Raw genomic sequence first — 19,279 nt, forward strand, 5'->3', positions numbered from 1 at the left:
GGGGCTAGTGGTTATGGAGAGTTATTTAAAGAATTTTTTAAGTTAACCGATTTTATTGCACAATATTTTCTGTTTGTGTGAATATACGACGTCCCTACTTCATTTTCCACCGAAAATATTCCATAAAGTTATAGTAATGTAGCACCAGTTTTCCCAGCAACCATTGACATAAAATTCGTTTATTTTTTTATATGGAGAATCAGTTTGTGTACTCGGTATTGTTTCTATTCTACTTTTATTCAGTCCCGTTTCAGTCTGGTAAATATATAGAGGAAGTCAATGAACAGAGACTAAAAGATTTTTTTGCTAATTATGGTTAATGTAGATTGTTATTTAAACTATGCGGTTTTAGATTGAAAGCCTTTAATTTCTCGCTCATTTATTTCCCCACAAATGTGTCTAGCCAAACTTCGCTTGGCATGATATCTATCTACATTGTACCCACTCTAGAAGAATATTTCATCAACTTTGATTATTTTAACCTCAAAAAAAAATTCGCCTCGTTCCGCTAGGCGAAATTTTATTCTGCGCCCCCTAACTTCAAATCCTGTATCCGCCCCTGAAGATAGTCCTTAAAACTTTTCCAATTGCATATGTTTGACTGAACCCAGTATATTTTTAAGTGTAAAAACAGCCAACGTTTGCCTCTTTTCTAAGATGAAACCTAAGGCAAACTAAATAAAATTCAGAATTGAAATGGGGAATGTGTCAATGACAACCCGACCAAAGAGCAGATAACAGCCGAAGGCCACCAATGGGCCTTTAATGCAGCGAGGAAATTCTGCAACCGGAGGAGTGCTTCACCTGGCCCCAAAACAAAAATATATATATAAATAAAGGCAACAGTAGTATACCGCTATTCAAAACTCATAAATCCATGGACAAAAAACAAAATCGGGGTAACAAACCAAAACCGAGGGAAACGCATTAAATATAAGAGGAGAACAACGACACAACACCGAAACGCAACAGCACACAGACACGGACCAAGCAACAGACAAAACACCACGAGAATAACAAATATAACATCAAAACCAAATATATGAATCTGGGATAGACAAGTACCGTGCCACGTCTTATATCAAAAATAAGAGAAAACACAAACAAACATAAAGCCTGTTCTACAGTATCAGAAGAAAAATAATTTGCGAGAATGCCATGTTTTCTGTCATTACATTAATTGAATGGGAATTTTTCAAAATTTCATAATCAAAACTTTTGCGTACAGCTGCAATCATATATTATGTATTGTTGCTTCATTGATTGCAATTCAATAAAGCTGGGAAATATACTACATGATGCATACAGGTAACAAACGACACATGTATTTATAAAAGTTTACTTACTGTCAATAAAACAAAATGTCGACTCGTCGATAACGAGAGTAGTTAAAAGTATTGCAAATTATCCACATAGTATATCTTTTCTACCAGTGAATGATTTTATTGATAAATTGAAAATTTCCATTTAAATATAGATGCAAGGCACAGTGAACTATTAACCTACTATTTTATATTTGATCATATCGCTTACAACAATGAAAAAATATATAATAATTTTCTTATTCAAAAATCAAAAGAGATTAAACATATGGTGCTAACATATAGCTTCTCAACAGTTAAAAACTATTAAAACGATCAATGATTATGCACATGAAAAAGTGGTTAGTTTATTCTAAAGTGAATAAGAAATAGAAGTTACAAAACATATTTGACAGTACAAAACAACTCGCCATTCTAGTACAACTCCATTTAGACATTTGAACGTTTAGACAAAGACAAAATACAACGTGCACTTGGTGACGTAGGACTATGTTGGGTTGGGCCAGTTTATATTTACTATGTAGACCATATGACATTTGTAAAACATTCAATTAAATGCATGCACAGTTAGGGTGAACACTAACATAAAAAAAAAGAAAATTTAAAAACTAAGCAGGCTAAAACGTACTAGCTTCGACATTAAGTGTTGCTCTTTTACTACCCAACTACGTTTAACTGCTATCCTATGAAACATTGGATTCATCTTGACCAGGACAGAGTAGTGCCCCAATTAACCACATGTCTATCGATATTTAAACGAGCACTATTTTCTACAAGAGTCAACTTGAAAGTTTAGTGGGTCAGACGAGGTTTTCATGTCAATGGCGGTCGATATCCTATATACAACACATGAGCTTATAGGATAGCGACCGCCACTGACAGTAAGACCTCGTCTGATCCACTTAATAAGCCCCTGTGGACCAGTGCAATATGCATGTTTATCATATCTAGCTATGATATCATGCTTTAAATATTATAAGCACTTTAATTACATTTACTTTCATGATAATTGTAATGTTTCCATAGTCATATTTTGTAACTGCACACTGTATCATCACAAGAATCGTTTCCAATCGGATAGTGATTATAAAATAAGAAGATGTGTATGATTTCGACAACTATCCACCAGAAAATTATCAATGAAAGGTCGTCTTACGGCCTTCAACAAAGAACAAAACCCACACCACATAGTAAACTACTAAAATAATTTTAAATAACAATTGTTAAACAATTCAAATGAGAAAACTAATTACGGTCTTACTTATGTAATTACCTATTAACGAAAACCAAATATGATGTACAGCAACAAACGGCAACAACTGATAAACAGAATTTGGCAAGTTTAAACATGTTTGCGCACTCAACCCTCCCCTAAGCGGACAGAAATCAAAAGCAAGTGAAACTCAATTTCTGTTTTCAATCAATTTTGCGAGTTATTATCACAGGCTCTCTGCACCCAACTTTATGGTAATTAAAACTTTGAATATATATGGACGTGAATAGTTTTCGATAAATTGGCTGGTGGACGACTTCTTATACAAATTATGTGTTGAAAATTTAAGAGGACCTTCATGAATACATATGTACTAGTATTAACAGCATAACTAATTTATTTCAAAACCTAAAACGCGGGGCTTGCCGAGTGTTCTGGATATTTTGGATATACCTTTCCCTAGATATTTCGAATAAAGCTATGGAAAGTTATAACAATTATAAATAAACACACGATAAATGATTGACGAATCAGTTCTTTTTATATAATATTTGGATTATATGTTCGTGTATCCCCATTTTCAGAAAGATTACAAACCTGCAGCGTTCTTACGTTTCCTTTGTCAGTTTTGAGTCAAACTCATAATTATAAAAATTAAATAGTAGTGATCTTTTGGGACCTTTAAGATGATAACACAATATTGACTGTTGTACCGCTATTTTTGACATTTTTACTCTTTGAGTATGTTTGTTTTGTGCATGCATCGTTGACAATGTAATGGAATTTGATGCGACTGTCATACAAGTGAGAGGTTTAGCTAGCTATAAAACCAGGTTCAAACCATCATTTTCTACATTAGAAAATGCCTGTACCAAGTCAGGAATATGACTGGTGTTATCCATTCGTTTGATGCGTTTGGACTTTTGATTTTGCCTTTTGATTTTGGACTTTCCTTTTTGAATTTTCCTCGGAGTTCAGTATTTTTGTGTTTTTACTTTTTAGTTCCAAAATGTTTGGTAAAAGTTTGGAATGCTAAAGCATCGTTTTTAAAGATTGGCACCAAGAATCAAGTGGCAACCAACAAGCACCCTTTATATTAAGTTTAAAATATTTAGCCAGCACATTTTTCTGATTACTTTTAACTTTAAGACAGTAAAAGTTTGGAATGCTAAAGCATCGTTATTAAAGATTGGCACCAAGAATCAAGTGGCAACCAACAAGCACCCTTTATATTAAGTTTAAAATATTTAGCCAGCACATTTTTCTGATTACTTTTAACTTTAAGACTAGTTAAAAAAACCTTTAGATATGACTTTGAAATCTCACCAAGGAATGAAGTGAGACGTAGCTATATAAAGTCAGTGGTGATTTTTAAGCATATAAACTGTACGTGAAGGAAACAATGTGGTACTTGACAACCCAATTATGATAACACTTGTCCAACAATTGTGTCTCTTTCGTTAGATAAGTACAATATTGGTGCGTAGTTAAAGCATTGTCTAGTCAGTATTCGTGGTCTTTCTACGTTCATTAACACAAACAAACAGTTTATTGAAAGGGGACGTATTGAGTAAAGAAAACTTGATATTCATAAGGTAAACATCTCATTGTTTTTATAGATATACGTGTATGTGTTGGCCTTTTTTCTTATTTGTCAATGCGACAATTTTTCTATGTTTGATTCTTCTTTTTTTTATATAAATTCTTGTTAACAAAAAAAAAACCAGTCCTGTTTTTAAAGTTGCCTCAGTTGCCACCGAATGCCGACTGAAGACTCATATGTACAATTATTGTTTTGGCTTAAATATTATCGAAATGTAAATAGTGAAATAGTGTGCCAGACAAAGGTACATAATTTGATTGACTGATTCGATCCACAAAAATCATTCTTATACATGTAAAACTATTATAAATATTTATTTTTCATCTATAATATGAAATTAAATCTATACTATTAAACGAGAAGACCTCATTTTTGGTGTCGCTTCTCTTCTTTCCACAACAAATTAATCAACACGCCTCTGTGTCCTATAGGTACAGTGCATAGTCTCATTTGTCATCCATTCATATGATTATTCAGATTGAGTTATTTTGGGAGAAAAACGAGAAAAAAGGCATCCGGATATTGTCCCGTCATTGGACGAAATTTTAAGTCTGATTAGACTTCCGGTTTGCGTTTTTCTGTATACTGTATTTTAAGAATTCTATCTGCTATCATTTTCAAATTTACTATCCACGGCGGTCATATAGTTTATTAAATAGAGAGGGTCTGTATACTATATCAATGACCACCATGGTATCCACGGCGTCACATAGTTGATTAAGAGAGAGACTTCCGGTTTGCGTTTTTCTGTATACTGTATTTTAAGTTTAAGAATTCTATCTGCTATTATTTTCACGGCGGTCACATAGTTTATTAAATATAGAGGTCTGTATACTATATCAATGACCACCATGGATCGATTAGTAAACTTAAAATTGAAAGTAAATACACTATATTTATATAGTTATGAATGTTCATAATATACAGATAAGCCCTAAAATTATTCAAGTGAACTTTTGATACCTTTTCTGAAATTCTCCAGTTATTAAATCTTTTACAAAATGCATAGATTACAAAAAAAGAAGATGTAGTATGATAGCCATGTTGAGACAACTCTCCACAAGAGACCAAAATGACACAGAAATTAACAACTATAGGTCAACGTACGACCTTCAACAACGAGCAAAGCCCATACCGCATACTCAGCTTTAAAAGGCCCCGAACTGACAAGGTAACACAATCCAAACCAGAAGACTAGCGGCCTTATTCATGTACAAAAAATGAACGAAAAACAAATATGTAACACATAAACAAACGACAACCACTGAATTACAGGCTCCTTACTTAAATGTTCATAACATACTCTACAACATACTCTATGTATTATGTTCATATTGAAATTGATAGAAAACCAAAAATTGGGAATTTTGGAAATAAAGGAGGAGGGATATAAAAAAACATTTTCCTGTCGCCAATAACCTATAACTTATGATAGTATTACTTTTGCTGAAATTCCCCACTAAATGTATTATGTTCATATTGAAATTGATAGAAAACCAAAATTAGGAAATTTGGAAATAAAGGAGGAGGGATAAAAAAAAAAAACATTTTCCTGTCCCCAATAACCTTTGACTTATAATACTTTTGCTGAAATTCTCCAGTCATTCAATATTTTACATAATTCTTCCAACAACACTTTACATACTTTCAACTTCGCTCTGAATGCCCGCGATTTCGCGGGTGTGTTCTAGTAGACATAGAAAATCCAACAGCACGCGTTTGTTTAATCTATCTATATCTATATTCATGTTTACATCGCTTTAATGATCATCGGATGACTTAAGAGGTCAACTAAATAGTTAATTAGATGGCGTCTAGATTGATTTACACACAAAACGAAGCTACGTTGATCCATGCCATGGATCAACGTAGCTTCATGATGCCAATGCCTCTTTAATTGTTGCTTTTAGAATAACTCGCTACATTAGTGTAAACAATATTTTATTCAGAAACAGATAAATAAATGCGAACATAAATACAATACAATGGATTGGAAAACAAGTGACAAGTCACTTATACAAATTCCTCTCCTTTTAAATGGCAAAATCAATTACAATGGACAGAAAATGTACAATTATATAATATAATATCATGGAAAAAGAAATCAAATGTAATGGAAATTAAAATATAATGCAGATAGTATTTTTAATATTGGGTGACTTGTTGTTGGGCCAACAAGAATAATTATGTGAATCTCTTAGTTTTCAATATATAGTCTTGGACAAAAAGAAAGTTGTTTTTATTGACTATATCGGATCCCCATATAGTAACGTATCTATGCTAAGTGTACCAACTAGGTTAACAAAAAGGGCTTCACGAGTTCGATGATAATTGGGACAGTTAAGAAGGAAGTGTTCTGAGGTTTCTATCTGTTTACATTTACAAAATGGGTCTGATTCCAAATTTTTCTGATACAAGTGATCCCTAAGACTACTGCTCTCGGTACGGATTCGGGCATGATATATCTGGCCTAGTCTACTGCCTGCATAATAATAATTTGGTATAGAATGATTTATCTTTAGAAATGCTTTAAGTGGCGCGATAGAACCAGCATTTTTTATATCTGGGGGGAGGCTATTCCATAGTCGAACTGTTGATGGAAGGAAACTATTCATATGATAAGTAGTTCGACAGGGTACTGATGGGAAATTATTTGCAGAACGAGTTCATACTGATGAATGTTTCTAAACTGATCGGGAAGGATATCATTTAGATAACATGGGGTCTTTCCATTCACCCTATTATGAAAAAGTAAAAGTTTATGCTTATCTCTTCGCTGTTGAAGAGTCTCCCATCCGCATTCAGCCAAAAGTAAGCGTAGACTGGTGAGTTTTGTTGCACCAGTAACGATGCGTGCAGCATCGTAATTTACATGTTCAAGCTTTGCTTTTAAGTAATCGGGACAGTTATCCCAGACAACATCAACATATTCAAGTAAGGGGCGAAAACAGCTAAAATACATATTTTCAAGAGATCTTCTGTCTAGCATAAACTCGCTACATTGAAGACCTGTTGGTAACGTCGTGTTGTTGTCTCTTTGACACATTCCCCATTTCCATTCTCAATTTTATTTATATTGTTATAAATCAAATATGAGTATTTGATTCAAATTGCTGAACATGAATTCGACAGCTAGTGCCCCTTTTTAAATTTCATCATAACTTTGTGGCTAAAATGACCGTATTTATGTAAAGCAAAATTATATCCGGGTTAAATTTGATCCGGAGGAAAAAATGTCACAGAAGTTGTTGTTATTTTTTTATCCGGAGGAAAATATTTCCCTGGAATATTTTCTCCTTTGCCGTGAAATTCTATCTGGGTAGTTAACGTATTGAATAGTTATTAGAAAAAAACTTATCCTTTACAAATACTATGAAATAATAAAAGTGTATTTGAATTAAACCTATTTCGTAAAAAAACGTATTTTTTATTTCAAAAATTATCATTGAAAAAAATCCTAAAAAAAAATCAAGTAAATAGCATTCTTTTAAAAAGAAAATTATCATTAAACATAAGAAAGAAAAACCAGAAATAATTTCAATTTTTAAATAATATCATGATTAAATAAAGTAAGTGAAATACATGTAAAAGTGAGTTGATTTCAGATCTCAGTACAAATATAAATTAAAACGTAAAGGTAGAAATACAGTTGCATAACTACTGTTAACAGTAATGGACGAATTTGATTATGATAATATTTTTAACTATATAAATAGTCTGGGGACAAAGATGTTGTTGTTGATTGTATGGACATCAGATAAATTATAGCATAACAATATATTGGAACAAAAGCAATTTTAACAGCTGGATAGTATTTACCTGTGAAATAATTTCTGTCTTATTAAAAATTTATGTTGTAAGTCATCTTGTTATATAAATGAATATATAAAAAATAAGATTCAAGGAAAAAATTCACTATGAAATAGATTCGGGAATATATTATATTAATTAGATTAATATATTATCTTTATTTGCAAAACATACAAAAACCAATTTTGGTTGTGGCAAATACATTGACAAACAAACATAATGAAACATAATGAAAACTCGACAATATTATAAGAAATATGATAAAAACAGTTACTGTTCTCCTTTCCTCAGTTCTAATGACTCTTTAATAAAAGAAACAACTGCTTTTACATCATTTGGTGTTGATGGATTAAGTATTATCACGAGTTTATCAGTAAAATTAAGTGTATTAAAATTTACATATTTTTGTATATAATATTTTAGAAAGATTTCTCTTATATTTTTATTTATTTTACAGTTGAAGAAAAAATGAAATTCATCGTTTAAGATATTACATATTTTACATTTTCTTTCATTTCGTGGTATTTTGGTATATCGTCCAGTTTCTATGAAGAGACAATGATCGCTTATTCTAAATTTGGTTAACATTTTTCTTGTCTCTTTACTTGGGTGTGATAGGTAGTATTGCATTTGGTTATTTATATTAGATTTAAGAAATTTATATAGATATATTTTATTATTTTCATTTAAGTTATTTATTTTATCATCAATAAGAGTTTGATAATAGTTGATATAACTTTTTTTTAATTGGGGTTTTAACATTTTAGTCTGTTTTAAAGTTTTAGTTTCCTCAATTAGTTTAATGTCAATATTTATATCTTGTGACACATTTTTTGCAAAAGTATACCAAGAGTATGTTCCCTTGGTATATAAACTTTGAGTTAATTTAAAGGCTTCATTAAGAAGTGGGTTTAGATTTTCATTATTTAATCTAGATAGGTACATCATAGTTTGGGTTTTTATGAAAGATTCTAATGGCAAAAGTCCTAGTTCATTTCTAACAGCTAGATTTGTTGAGCTTCTTTTTGTCCCCAGTACTTGTTTCATAAAATGTAGCTGGTTTTTTTCTAAAACAGTTTTATCAATAAAATGAATAGGATCTGGTGTTGAGCTATTTTTGTTAGCTCGGAGTTTAGCTCTATAAAATTGAATATAAGTGTCCATATAGCATATTTCACTATTATATGTTAAAATAGGTTTGACCAAAGTTTCAAAAAGGTTGCAAGACACTCTCACAGGAAGTTGTCCAAAGCCTGATGAGTAAGAGTTAATAGCAAATAAAACTTTTCTTGCTTTTTTTGCAAGATCTGAACTACAACTAGTTAGACTGCCATTAGATGTTATAACACATCCAAGGTATTTATATTCATACACTTTTTCAAGGTATTTTCCTTTAAATTTCAAAAAGGGTTTATTTATTTTACTTGGGTTATTTTGTAGTATCATGGTTTTAGATTTTTTGTATTAACTGTTAATTGCCATTTATCACAATACTCAGAGAGATTATTTAAACTATTTTGCAGACAGTTTTCGCTCTCTGATAATATGATTTAATCATCTGCAAGTAGAAGACTTCCTATGTCTGAATTTATAAGTTTTACAGGGGTAGAGTTTGGCTTTTCAAATATCTGACTTAAGTCATTAATAAAAATATTAAATAAAGTGGAGCTTAAAGAATCTTCTTGTCTTACACCTTTATCTATAATAAAATGTTTAGACTCCGAGTTCTTATGTTTGAAAGAATCAAGAGTATGATCGAATTGTGCTTTAATAATGTTAAAGATGTGTTTACCAACTCATAGTTTACACAATTTATACATTAGTCCTAGCCGCCAAAGAGAGTCAAAGGCTTATTTAAAGTCTATGAAGCAAATATATATTTTATTTTTATTTTTATGAAGGTATTTATTTATAATAGATTTAAGAATAAATAAGCTATCAGAAGTTCTATGATTTTCTCGAAATCCAAACTGTGAGTGGTTATATTTGGATTCCATAATTATGTTTATTTAGTCTATTATTTAACAATGCACTAAATACTTTTGACAAACAGCTCATTAGAGCAATTCCTCTATAGTTATTTAAATCATATTTGTCTCCTGATTTATGAATTGGAATAAAATATGATTTTTCCCATAGTTTAGGATAGCATCCAGATTTAAGTATAGCATTGAAAAGTTTTGTAAAAGATTTAAGTGTAACAGGGCTACTGAATTTCATAATTTCATTTAAGATTTTATCAGGTCCTGAAGATTTACCTGTTTTTAGTTTATTTATAACAATTTTAACCTCTGATAATGTAAAAGGTTTGTCAGTGTTTATATATAACATTTTATCTTCACTGTTTTTAAATTCTGTTTCTATGTTTTTTTTTAAATTCTTTGTTGACAGAAGAGCAGTTTCCTTGGTTTTGAAAATGTTTTTCTAGCTCTTCTAAGTTTTTAAATATTTCTTCAGAGTTATCTTCATGTTTTGTGTTCTTTTTCATTTCTTTGAGAATTTTCCAATATTCCTCTGAATTATTTTTAAAACAGTTTTCAAGTTTTTTTAATAATATCTGTTTTATATTTAGCTTTTTTTTGTTTAATCATCTTTTTAAAAGTTTTTAGAAGGTTAAAATATCTAGTTTTATATGTTTTATCAAATGGATTTGCTTTAATATTTCTGCTGATGGCATTTATTTGATGTTTTAAATCTGTTATTGCATTATCTGACCACGGTTGTTTATTTTTTGGTTTACTTTTCTTAAAGTTTTTCTTTTAATTACACATGAATTTTCAGCTAAATTACATAAAATAGTTGTTAGTTTATTTGTTTCATCATCAACACCTCTTTGATCATTACTGAAGGTTTGCATTTCAAAGTTTAAAATATTGTTCAGAACAGTTTCATCCGATAAATGGTCAAGCAATTTTAATTTTGATTTTTGCAAGTCCCACTTAAACGATTTATAGCTAGACCAATTTGAATTTTCAAAGATATAAAAATTATATTCTCTTTGCATACATTTCAAGAAAATCTCAATTTTTACATGATCTGATAGAAATATTCAACTGAGGAAAGGAGACTCTCACTTACAATATAATCACGTGACTAAGGCAAAATGGACGTATATTTTTTCTAGCTCTTATCAATGTTCGATTTCTTCATATTATGTTGGATATATTTTGACTAAGTGGGATAAAAGTGGTGATTTATTATGCCAAGAACCAACAGAAATGACAATAGCAATAGCAATAAAAGAAAAGATCGGAATAGCAGCGACAGTGGAACTGATACTAAACAGAATAAACAGAGTAAACAGTACAAAAGAAGTGAGTTTCAAGAATCGGACATATCGGTGAGTGAAATCTTAAATCACACAAACTCAATTTTGTATAATTCTGACGACGATATAGAGAGCAAAGTCTTCAGTGAAACACCCGTAGAGCAAAACCAAACGAAAAACAATACAGAAACCAAAATGGCATCAAGTGGGAAAAATCAAAATAAAAACACTGACCCTTCAGTCTCTGAAAAACTTGATACTATAGTAAGTGCTATACATGATCTCAAATCAAACCAAGAAGGAATGAAAAGAATGTTCGAGTCAAAACTTGATAAATTGAGAACTGATTTAATGGCAAATGTAGACAACAAAATTCGAGCACTGCGTGACGAGTTATCAGTGGACATTAGTATGGAAACTAGACGAACGGATCAACTTTCTGTTCAATCGATACAATCACGACTAGACGGTATTGAAGAACACAATATTACTCACTCCGCAGATAACGGGAACGGTGTATTGAACTCAGTAGATAATTTACATATCAATCCGTTAAATAATCCCGAGATAACTATAACCGCAAGCGGTATTCCAGTAACGGAAGGCCAAAGCGGAGAATCTTATTAGCGCTCTCGGAGAAGATGTTTTTTTCAAATGTCAACGTTATAGCTGCAACTCGACTTATTAACAGATTCAATGAACGACCTGGAATTGTAAAAATAAGCTTCAGAAACACAGCAGAAAAAGTTAGAGTTTTAAGAAACAAGATGAAGTTAAAAGATAATGAACATTACAATAACGTCTATATTAAAAGCAGCAAGTCGCGCGTAGAACGGATAATTGAGATGAACGCACGTACTGTTCTTAGAAATCTACCACAAGGAAAGTCGTTTCGAGTGGACGCAAATGGTCGAATTAAACCGAAGAACAACAATGTTCAGCAAAACGAAAACCCGCAAAATGTAAACACCGAAAATGAGCACATGTAGCACCTCAACCGGCCCATATCATCTCTTAAACTCGGACACATTAATATCGGTGGATGGACTAAAGAAAACTCTGATTTAAGAATAGGCATTATAAACGCACTTGAATGTGATATTATTTCAGTGTGCGAAACTCATTTACGAGCGAAAATCAATATTTCAATGGATGGTTATTCATGGTATGGTTTCAACAGATCAGAAATACACATAAATGCACCGAAATCTTCAGGGGGAGTCGGCATTCTTATTAAAGACTGGATATTTGAACTTTTTAAAGTTTCAGTGATCGACAAGTCGGTTGACGGAGTTCTCGGACTTAAACTAGAAGTTCGTTCTACAAATTTTAATTTCTTAGTGTTCTCATGCTATTTACCTCCAGAAAATTCTAATAGAGGACGTGACTCCCAGAGCTTTTTTGCACATTTGCTTACTCAAATTTATATGAACTGCGATAGTGATGGCATTTTCCTACTTGGTGATTTTAATTCGCGGATCGGATCCATGTCTGAAATGCTGTTTGAAGCCGAAGAAATTACAACAAGGAACCAAATAGACAATTGTGTAAACCAGCATGGCCACGAATTTATAGAATTTCTAAACGAATCAACATTTTGTGTATTGAACGGTAGATTTGCCGACGGGGATAATTATACTTCAATATCGAAAAAAGGTAAAGCGGTAGTTGACTTTATATGTGTCCCCCAGGACATGTTTACAGATGTTAAATACTTTCGAGTGTTAACGGTCCAATCAATTGTCGATGACTTTAAATTACATGATCTTATAGGAAGCAAATCAAAATTACATGATCATTCAGCTATTGTGTCGGAATTCAATATCACGCGTCACTGCCTCGCAACACAGACAAAAGATACACGTAGCTCTTGTTCTCGTTTCAAACTCAATCAGATCCCGTTAGATTGTATGACCAGTGATATTAAACGTACTGCCTTATTGAATTTGATAGAACAGATTGAACGTTGCAGAGAAACTCAGGACAATGTTGATAAAATTTACACCGAATTGTGCTCAATTATTTTTTCGGAAATGACAGACAAAATCCCGAAAGTTGAATTTAACGGCTCAAAGAAACGCTTTAAGCAGAAAAAAACTTATTGGAATGGCCAATTAATGGACCTCTGGAACAAAATGACAATTAAGGAGAAAGAATTCACTCAAAGGAAAGGTACAAATCGTAAAGTTAGAGCGGGATTACGGAACAACTATATACAAGCACGAGATATGTTTGATAAAACATTGCGGCGAACGGAGCGAGCTTATAGGAGAATGAAAGCTGTAGATATTGAAGCAATGACTACGAAGAATCCTAATGACTTTTGGGAGAAAATTCGAAACCTTGGTCCGAGAAATTCTAAAACTATACCAGTTGAAATTGTCGATGAATTGGGAAATATTGTAAAAGATGAACAGTTGGTGTTTGATAAATGGCGAATAGACTTCGAAAATTTATACAACGGAAGCAACAGTGACGAGTTTGATGATGAACATTACGATCGTGTAAAGTCTCATAAGTACCAATTAGAATCTAATATGGAGGACCCACTATTTGCTCCGAATGAATATTTGAACCGCAACATTACTCTAGATGAAGTTAACAGTATTGTTATGCACGCCAAGTCAAAGTCTGCGAGTGGTTTCGATGAAATCCTATACAGTGTTCTGAAATTCCCTGTAGTGATTGAGACATTATTACAGCTGTTTCAGCTCATTTTGTACACTAGCCTTATACCATCAATTTGGAGGAAAGCTGTCATTTGTCCTTTACTAAAGGATACTTCTTCAGATACACGGCTGCCTATGAACAACAGAGGTGTTAGTCTGCTATCATGTATAAGCAAACTGTATAGTGCTTTCTTTAACAAGCGAATTACGCATTATTTAGAAAATCAGGATATACTCGCAGATGAACAGAACGGCTTCAGAAAAAATCGATCTTGTGAGGATCACATTTACACACTGAACAGTATTGTCCGTAACAATAAGTCTCTCTTTGTTGCGTTTATTGATCTTAGAAAATGTTTTGACTTCATAGACAGAGATATGATGCTGTATAAATTACTCATACACAACATTGATGGCAAACTGTACAACTCTGTGAAAAGCATCTATCAGAATTCTGAATATTGTGTCCGATTAAATGGCAAACTTACAAGCTGGTTTGACTGTAAATCCGGAGTGAAACAGGGGGACAATTGATCCCCGACACTTTTCTCAATATTTATCAATGATCTAGTAAATGAATTGAACGATTTAAACGTAGGAATAGATTAAGTTAGTAGAAAATTGTCAGTTTTATTGTATGCGGACGACATAGCCATATTAGCGAAATCGGAATTGGACCTTCAATGTATGTTAGATAAACTTCACCAATGGTGTAAGCGATGGCGAGTATTGATTAACACTGAAAAGTCGAAATGTATTCATTTTAGGAAAGGGAAATCGAAACAAACTGAGTTTAATTTCACCGTGGGCAGGAACCAGTTGGAATTAGTTAACGAGTACAAATACTTAGGTATAACATTTAGCTACAACGGCAGTTTTTTGTCAAATGTGGATCTTCTTGCGAAAAGTGGCGGACGAGCACTTGGGAATATAATTGCTAAAATCCATAATATTAAGGACTTTGGATATAAATCATATGAAAAATTATTCAACTCATGTATTGTTCCTATACTTGATTACTCGTCTGGGGTATGGGGATACCGAAAATATCAGTCAATAGACAATATTCAGAACAGGGCTATTCGTTACTATTTAGGAGTACACAGATTTGCACCTATCCTTGCTATACACGGAGATATCGGCTGGATCCCGAGTCAGTATCGGCGTTGGATCAATATGGTGAGATACTGGAATAGACTCATTCGATTTGACAACAACTGCATCACCAAGTTAGCATTCAATATTGACTATGATCGTTGTAAAAGTAACTGGTGTAGTGAAGTAAAGGATATACTAGACCAGCTTGAACTAGGACATTTTTACGAACTGAAATCAGAGGTCGATTTATCTTTGGTTGAAACTAACATTTTTCGTCTGTATTCAGATATCTGGAGGAATTCCGTCCAAGACGTTTCAAAATTACGAACATATAGGAACTTTAAAACAGTCTTTGAAACTGAAAATTATATGAATTTGAACTTGAGTAAAATTGAGCGGTCACACTTAGCGCAATTTAGAAGTGGAATTTTACCATTAAGAGTGGAAACTGGTAGATACTCAAACGAAAGTGTAGAAGAAAGACTATGTATATTTTGTAAAAATCAAGAAACTGAAACTGAGTTCCATTTTATGTTTGATTGTCCATTGTATATTGAATGTCGAGTTAACTTTTTTGGTAAACTTTTAATTGAGGAAAATTTCACAGATTTGAATCATGCTGACAAATTGAACTTTTTAATGTCTTTCCACATAAGAAAATTAGCAAAATATATAGTTCGTGCATTTCATATCAGACGTCAGTTGTTATATAACACTTAATTTTTTTACATATTTAAAGCTTAAATTTTTGTTTACAAATATTTTTATGTCTATATATTTTTGAAATTTACTTACGTCAACGAACGACTAGAACGTGATATAATTGTTTTACTTTATTTGAGGTGACTTATAGGTCCATTGGGTCGGGTGTATTACTATTTATCATATATTATATGTTTATAATCTGTACATAATTTACACATGTCACTATAATAAATAATTTACTTACTTACTTACTTACTTTACAATAGCATAATCTACAACACTTGAACCATTGCTTGTCATACAAGTAAAATTTCCCATTATATCACCAATATATCTACATTTAATATACGTAGGCTTGACGATGTAGATAAATCGAGTAAATTTACACCTTGTCCGTTGACAACTTTGTCATAGCTATATCTATTAAAACAGTTATCTATTTTATATTCATCTGGTAATAGATTAGTTTGAGCAAAATTATTTATGTCTAGGCTGTCATCTTTAATATAGTCTAATTTATCTCCAGTTTTAGAATTAAAGTCTCCTAAAAGTACAACTTTCCCTTTTTTAGAAAAAAATGTTTATTTCTTTTTCAAGTTGTAAAAAATCATCATCATAATGAGTAGAACTAACAGGAGGAATATATACAGCACATATATATATGTCGTCAGAAAATCCAAAGAATTTTTTATCGAGTTTTAACCATAGTCTATTATTTGATAAAGATCCATTTTTTAACATACTAGGTTAAACCTTGATGTTATTAATATCTTTAAAATATAAATTGCTCATAATTACCTCCCTTTGATAAATTATACAAATTTGTTCTACCTTTGTGAAACATTTTATAATTAAAGTCAGGTATATATTGATTCCGAGTAACTTACATACTAGTTAATAGGATTATATTTCTCAATGTTCTGTGAAATATTGTACTGCAAATATATTCCGGTACATACTATCCGCATAACACAGATAGATTTTCACTCCTCTGGAAAAATTCAACCTGTGAAATACCATGCCAGGAAAAAAATTACCGTGACAAATTATCCTCAGGATAAAATATCACAGAGGGAGAAATAAACCGTTACACCACAAATTTTGCTCTGAGTACGGACAAAGCTGTGCTTCTGCGAAAGTTTTATAGTCCAGTCAATTTAGCCGATAACCTCAAAGTAATTGCAACAGAAATTAATTTTGTATTTATTTGTTTGCACATTATTAAAAAAGAACCATGAAAAAATCGGACAAAATCGGAAAAAGGGAAAGTGTTATAATTTCACCTTTTGTTTTTTTTACATGATACCTTGTAAAATTGTCACAGATTATGCGCGCCATACGTGTTATGGGAGATAACTTGTCACTCCGGGTCAAACAAACTTGTCAAACAAACGTGAATATCAACTTATAATATGGATATATCTTAATTCAAGGTAATAATGTATATTATAATTTTTAAGGTGGAACCATTACAAAATGACATAATAATAAAGTTTTAAAAGATGTCATTTACACATTTTTCGTACGTCAGCACTCCCGTCAGACTCAAATACATAGACCGTTCACTCTTTTTAACAAAAATACTAAGGAAAGACAAATTTTGTATTTAATTTCACTTATATTTTAACATGTTAAGAATTTTGAGAAAGAAAACAAAATCTTTTAATGATTTTTTACAACGTTACTTTATCGCGGAAAAAAATCTATGGAACGCCGTTAGTGCAATAAATGTAAATTAATTCATATATACGCACAATTACGATGTTTTGTACTTACAATAACTTTACAAATTTCTACTTTGAAATTTAAGTTAGCTGGTGTTAAAAGACTGCTTTTAGTGTGAAATTTATCCAAATCTCCTTTTATTTATATTTATTGCATACAATTATATTTATGATTGAATTTGAAATGAACAAACGAAACAGCCTTAAATATTGTCAGAAAATGTGTACACATTGTTTAATATAAACATTTATTGTTTTCCATCTTAAGGGGTTGCCTGACCTAGACAATTAAATTTTAAATGCATTTTTTTGTTTAGAAAAATTATAAACTTTCCTGGATTTTGCTATTCATTTTTTTTTTGATTCCTGCAGAAGGTATAATAACAATAAACAAAGTTGGGAAAACATTTGAGAAGCTCCTTTTACATAATCGATGTTGTGAGTAGTATTTTATTTAAATGGACAATAGACACTTGTAACTAAAAGGTGATTTTAACTGTGTAACTGAGTGTACCGTATCAAATGCACTCGCGTGTTTGTTAATTTTGCTATCTTCTGCAGACTGGAAAAACATGCACGTCAAAATCCAGGTAAATACATAATTTTCTAAAACATAGACTTTCTAGAAATAGGTCCTGCCATGCCTTAAAACTTTCCTACATGCATCAGTTTGTCTGTACTCATAGCAGATTTTTGGGTGTAAAAACGGTCATGTTTTTCAATTCCTTCAGATAAACTTAAATACACCATTAAACTTTAATATAATGACATACTCGAGTGCCCCGCTGAGACCTGGTAACCTTACACAAATGAATGAGTACAAAGCAGACCACCATAGCATCGTGTCTGTTCTCTTAAAAAAAAGGTTAGCAATAAAATTGACAAATAAGATTAAGTATTCTGTTTAATTTTAATTGTCTTTCGTTTTATTTATATTTGTAGCTAGGAACGTATTCTATGTTATTTTACATGAAAATCTGCCAAACCTAGTAAATTAAAATTGAGTCGAACACACCTGCAAAGTGCAGTGTTCAAATGCTTGTGTAACAAAAGTTGGTCCTCTTAGACCCCTAGGGCCCTGTTTCAAATATGTTGCCATCCTTTTGCCTTGTTAATAAAGTCATTTTACTATTTCAATAAATCACAAGGCGCACGTGAATGCGCTTATTTGAAAGAAACTTTTGAATTACCAAATATTCTCATAGTGCAGCTGTCTTTGGTTTTTTTAACTATAAATCTGAGGGAACATATTTAAGATTTATGTCCGGTAGCAGAAGAGCACTTACATAACAAATGTTGATTTCTTTTAACTTGTTATCAAATTTTCGCAGCCAAAACTTGCCAGTCGCATTCTAGGTTTATGGGTTCCTGAAGAATGCGATATAGAGACTCAACAGTTGTCTTTTAATTCGTAATGTCTTTCTATATTTATAGCAATGGCGGTCACATTACTTATCCTATGCCTGAACATCCTGGTTTTTACTAACAGTGAAAACCCTATCCCTGGCAGAGGATACAACATTCTGTTTGGTAACCCGGATGGAGTTAATCCCATATCAGGCGGTAAAGACCCTGGTATACTCCAGCGTCAAATACTAAACTCAAATATCTACACGACAAATTCGCAATCTAATTGAAATGTTGATCTCTGATTACGTTATACTGTATATGAGATCTAACAACTATCAATATGTAGTTTCACTTCTGAGGATTTCACACGTGACTTTTTAAACCAATTAGAATCAATCTTAACAAATCTTTGCAGTCCATTCGATACCTAAATGTATAATATGGCTTATCTATATCATGAGGATATGTCCAGAGAACATCGAAAGATAAAGCCCGACAGTTTGTTACTCGCTTCAAA

General features: G+C 31.9%; 2 protein-coding genes across 6 annotated transcripts in view; both read left to right on the top strand.

Moving 5' to 3' along the window:
• LOC134688545 (uncharacterized) overlaps positions 1 to 19,279 on the top strand; it is a 56,757-nt gene that overhangs the window by 8,806 nt on the left and 28,672 nt on the right. For 2 of the 5 annotated variants that reach the window (XM_063549340.1, XM_063549338.1), the window contains one exon: positions 18,847 to 19,027. In XM_063549340.1, the coding sequence (XP_063405410.1) occupies positions 18,849 to 19,027 (179 nt within the window). In that variant the 5' untranslated portion in view covers positions 18,847 to 18,848. Of the gene's footprint in view, positions 1 to 17,037; positions 17,122 to 17,830; positions 17,851 to 17,953; positions 18,003 to 18,846; positions 19,028 to 19,279 lie in introns of those variants that run through there. The other 3 variants (XM_063549342.1, XM_063549341.1, XM_063549343.1) reach the window with 3 other exon arrangements.
• On the top strand, positions 11,148 to 11,843 carry LOC134688157 (homeobox protein 9-like). The gene has a single exon (XM_063548629.1). It carries the CDS (start codon positions 11,148 to 11,150, stop codon positions 11,841 to 11,843), a length of 696 nt encoding a protein of 231 aa, XP_063404699.1.

Source organism: Mytilus trossulus, chromosome 10 (genome assembly GCF_036588685.1).
Source record: "Mytilus trossulus isolate FHL-02 chromosome 10, PNRI_Mtr1.1.1.hap1, whole genome shotgun sequence".
NCBI lineage: Eukaryota > Metazoa > Mollusca > Bivalvia > Mytilida > Mytilidae > Mytilus > Mytilus trossulus.